Below are 4,961 nucleotides of genomic sequence, written 5' to 3'. Positions count from 1 at the left end.
TTCTTTGGAAGAACGAGTTCAGCAGCCTATTCTAGTCATGGCCACAGAGTGGGAGAGAGAGAGAGAGAGAGAGAAGAAGCAAGAAGGGCCTAGCACGTTACGTAAATGTATGAGGTCTAATACTCAGTAACGTATTTTTCAAGCAACTCCTTTAATCGTATGGGCCGGGGGGATTACTTTACAATTTATGCAAGGATCTGCTCATCAGGAAGCTAGAGAGCGCGCGAGCGGCTCAGGATGGGAGCATGCAAACCTTGCTCCTGTGCCTCAGCTTGCCCAGCTTCTCATTAGCTCGCAATCCTTACAATCAGCTTTCCATCGACCTTGCTCGTCAGCTTCCTTCGTTGCCCTGTGCCTCAGCTTGCCCAGCTTCTAATTAGCTCGCCATCCTTACCAGCAGCTTCCCGTCGACCCCTGCACACTGCTCCTCATTTCGTCAACTGTCCAAAGCTTTCCGTCAAACCTGTACTGACCGCTCAACCCTTCCCGTTTGCACTTGCTTCAGACACCTTCAGGCTCTTACAACCCTTTCCCCCTGTCCATCAGCCATTTCGTAAAACCCTCCCATAAATTCGTTCAGTACTATAGATTACTTTTAGCCATGGAGGACGAGGTACCTCTCGTTCTGGCTTGCTCATCCCACGATGCCGTTGACGTGGATGTGGCCAAGAAGGTGGTCGAGTACCCCTTGCCCGCCGCCAAGCAAACGCATGAAATGGCGGCAGTTGGCAACGATCTACTGCTCGTCTCGCAGCAGACCAATAGCCACCTCGTCAAGGTTAAGCTCGACCCTTGCACGGGCCGCCCGCTCGAAGCCCAGAGTTTCATAGTGGGCGAGTCGATCTACGCTGGACTCCACGGGCTCAACGCGTCCAAGGTGTATGACGGACAAGTTTGGGCGACGCTGCAATTCCAGTCGGCCGTGTATCGGCTAGCTCCCAAGCTGGAGTGCAACGAGATGATCCAGCAGAAGATCGCCCTCCCTTCTTCCGTATGGGGGCCGCATGTTGTCGTGGAGAATGGAGATGACCTCTGGATCGCCTGCAAGGATAGCCACCATGTGGTGCGGGTTAATCATCGCACCGGGGACAGATCCATCTTCAAGTGTAGCTCGCGGCCCATCTTTGTTGCCGTCCACCCCACCAGCAAGGATGTGTATGCCACCTTGTTGGACGGGAGCAAGATCCTTCGCCTCGCTCTAGAGGGGGCCTCGTACTGCGCCTCCGAAATTGACATCCCGAAGGACAAGGGCAACTCACCAGTGGGAATGCTCGCCGGGCCCGACAGGAATGTCTGGTTCGTTCTGGTCGGAGATAGCTCCGGCGGGACCGGCACCTTCGGTCGCATCTCTCAGAACGGCGACATCACCTGGTACCAGCTCTCCTGCGCTGCTGGACAGCACGCTGCGCTCATCCATCTTGCCTTGACTAAGGACCGGGGCCGCTTACGTCTGTGGCTCCTAGGCTCTTCCATGGTTTCCGCCAACTGCTTCGACGCCATCTTCAGGGTGGACTTCGATAAGGAGGACCCGCCGCGGATTGTGAGGCAAAACACCACCACGCTGGGCACGCGCTACGGCATGTCGCACAGAATACAAGCCGTCGGAACTGGCCGTCGGCGTGGGCTATTCGTGACGGAGCTGGGGAGCTGTATCCTGGCGCACGTCACGGGAGCAGGAACGCTGGGGCATGTATGCTGCGAGACCTGCGATTCTTACAGCATTTGGGGATTGGGATGCTGTGCTGATCACTTGAAGTATAAGGACTCGGATTGCGCTGATCACTTGAAGTGTAACGGCTCGGATTGCGCTGACCACTTGAAGGAGAAGGACTCGGATTGCGGTGAGTGTAAGGGCTGGGATTGCGCTGATCACTTGAAGGACTTGGACTCGGATTGCGCTGAGGGCCGCGAGGAACTCCAAGACGCTGAGAAACAGGCCTCGGACTCGGATTGTGCTGATCAAGACCCTGAGAAGCAGACCTCCCGCAACATGAAGCGACAACGCCATGAGTAGACTAGCTTTCTGCTTTATAAATTCCTAATAATCCTAACTGAGCGGAGTCGTGGGATAGATATATAAATAAATATAAATATAATAATAATAATGTCATAACCTTACTCCTTTTTCTTGGACCTTTGTAAATACATATTGCTATTACTACAGGAAAACGTGTACTTAATAATTTCTTGTGTATTGAGTCATTTTCAAGCGTAATACCTTTCTTCTTAGTTACCCTAATATTTGGTGATCTTTAATTATGGTACATTATATATTCGAGTGGTGGGAACAATGGACGTATTTGGTGTGATCATCTCTACTAACTTGAAATTTTTAGAACACCTTTCAACGATATAGTGAAACTAGACTTTTGCAAATTTAAACAAATCCACTACGAGATCTCGAGGAAAGTTACAATAGTGACAAATCCAATCTTCGACTTTTGTTGAGCATAAATAATTATGCATATTAGCGAGATATTAGCAATTCAAAACTTCAAAGTGGGAAAAGGAGAAACTTGCACACATTAATGTACATTGTATTATTGTCATTGTCTCCATGCAAGCCTTTATTTTCAATCTCTATCCTCGGTCCAATTCCTGCCAACAACTCACACTGTACATATTCATTGGAGATGCAAAAGTAATTTGAAGCCATTTTACAAAGATTTGCTATTGCAAGAGAGTGAGGTTGACTTTGAATATGTTGTATTGGATAATCAGATAGTGCTTGACATTAGCACATAACTACATGTTTGTGTGGAGAGAGAGTTGGGACCTTGCATCTCCAAAAGGTATAAGACTAAGGAACGTTCCCTTCCATGGGCACCACTTTGCCTTTATAATAAATGACTGTCAGCATCTACTCAATAATTATAAGAAAGAAAAACCAATAGGAGGACCATTTGGGCATTGCTTCATTCACCTTTTAAATATTACACAGCTTGTATAGTTTCTTTTCAAATTTGTGAACTTTCTTATCATCCTAGTCTTCAGATAGTCACAAAAATTGGAGATCGTTATCTTTGTCCTAGATTTACATATCCTTATTTCTGATATAAAAATATTTTCTAGTTGAGGATGGATTCCCATCAAGATTGTTGTAACCATTGGCAGATGTTGTTGTGTTGAGTTTGTCTATGAATTTTGTTTCTAGTGTATCAATTCTACTTTTCCAATTGGTTGTTGCTAGAACCTTAGGTCACTTTGAAGTGCATGTCAAATGGCTTATCCATAGTCACATCATGTTTCATTTTTAGTGGGTGTTGTGTGAGACATTTTCTAAGATCGTTTATTTGTCCTTGGAATGTACCTTTTGTCATTAGAATTGATCAGGTCACAAGTCTAACATCTCTTCATTTCTTGTCTTTGGATGCAAGGTGCTCGTTCAAATTCTAGATAGTGATTGTTCCAAATTGGATCTTAAAACAGAACTCTATTTCATTATGGGCTTGCACCCAGGAATGAAGGGCTACTGCTTCTATTGTCCGATGGCTCACAAGATCATCAAGAGTCATGATGCCCCTTTTGCTGAAGGCTGTCCTACTGAAGGGATTTATGACCAATTGACTATCGGCTCCTCATCATTCGTAGCGCATGTAGCCCATGATCAATCACAACAACACAAAGCAACTATAGACGTGCTTCATAGATGCGCAAAATAGCGGGCGCATCTATAGGCGTTGCTTGAATAGAGAAATTACGGATGCGTCTAATAGTGCGTCTATTTCCGTGTGTATTAACACGTCTATTTGCGCATCTACACTGAGAAAATACAGGCCCATCTAACATTGCGTTTATCAGCGCATCTATTTGCGTGTGTATTAGCGCATTTACACTGCGAATTAGACACGTATTTAGATGCGTATTTAGATGCAAAACAGAGAATACAGAAAGTGAAATTTTGGTGTACATCATTGCTTTACAAACATTGCCCATGATTACCAAAGCACATAATTTTAACAAAAACATCAATGCTTTTTTGCAAGTCCACATATACAAGAATTAAGTGAGGTGAGGAGAATGAGACAATATGTAAAATAGTTTTGCCAATTTCAATGATGGGCTATGGTTCAATCTATCCTCAATGAGATCAACCCTTGCCAAACTATCTACTTCAAAATCCGAACAAGTGTTTAGATCTTATACAAATACATTCAACCCACTACTACTTATGCTACTCATGTGCTCATCAAAATCAGCATCACCAATGGTAGGCTCATCCTCACGGGTAATGGCCTCAATATCTGTATCTCCTATCTCATGATCATCCTCCTCTCTCGTATCACGGTCATCATCACATCCATGGCCATGATCATCCTCCATACGCTCCATATTAGTAAATGTACTATACATCACTTTGGAACGTGGCATAATAGGTATGACATGCCACCATCTATTATTATCCACCATTGGTTGATAGATAACCTAATTCAAACACAAATACAATCATGTTATTTTCCTTGCATCTAATATTTAAAAGCGGGTATTTTTATATGTGTGCACAGTACCTGTTCACATTGTTGCGGTAGTACTAGTGTGTCCTTCCTACTTTGCCAAAACTTTGTGGAGTCAATAGTTACAAAGCCACTTGCATAGTGTTTGATTGTTGCATTAGGGCCCCTTTCCACCATGTCCTTAAACCACTTTACATCCAAAACATACACAAAGAAGCGTCAAAAGTCAAGCTTAATAATATCTTGGATTATGCCACAATAATCATCCATGGCTCCATTGGCTCCCTTAAAGCTAGCAATGATGCCACAATCTTGTGTGTTTCTCTTATCATCAATCCATTGTGTTCGAAAATGCTTGCCCTCACACCATATAGCATTGAACATAGTGCACTACACCAAGAAAAATCAATTAAATAAACAATCTAAATTATTGAAAGCTCCTAACTTATGCATACCGTTCTATATACCGACCTTGCTCATGCATCCCCTAGCATACTCCCATTCTTC

The 4,961-nt window shown here is 44.4% G+C and overlaps 1 protein-coding gene across 1 annotated transcript; it reads left to right on the top strand.

The window, feature by feature from the left end:
• Positions 1 to 661: 661 nt before the first annotated feature.
• Positions 662 to 2,014, top strand: LOC147894564 (uncharacterized). Its single transcript, XM_087385335.1, has one exon. It carries the CDS (start codon positions 716 to 718, stop codon positions 2,012 to 2,014), a length of 1,299 nt encoding a protein of 432 aa, XP_087241461.1. The 5' UTR covers positions 662 to 715.
• The last annotated feature ends 2,947 nt before the right edge of the window (positions 2,015 to 4,961 follow it).

Source organism: Dipteris shenzhenensis, chromosome 14, assembly GCF_047967505.1.
Source record: "Dipteris shenzhenensis isolate YYH24624 ecotype China chromosome 14, Dip_SZ_1.0, whole genome shotgun sequence".
NCBI lineage: Eukaryota > Viridiplantae > Streptophyta > Polypodiopsida > Gleicheniales > Dipteridaceae > Dipteris > Dipteris shenzhenensis.
Note: the sequence above shows the minus strand (reverse complement) of the source record. Positions and strands in the feature narration are given on the sequence as shown.

What these genes read in the sequence shown, in the direction of transcription:
- LOC147894564 (XM_087385335.1), top strand. Translation starts at nt 716, where the DNA reads ATGGCGGCAGTTGGCAACGATCTACTGCTCGTCTCGCAGCAGACCAAT.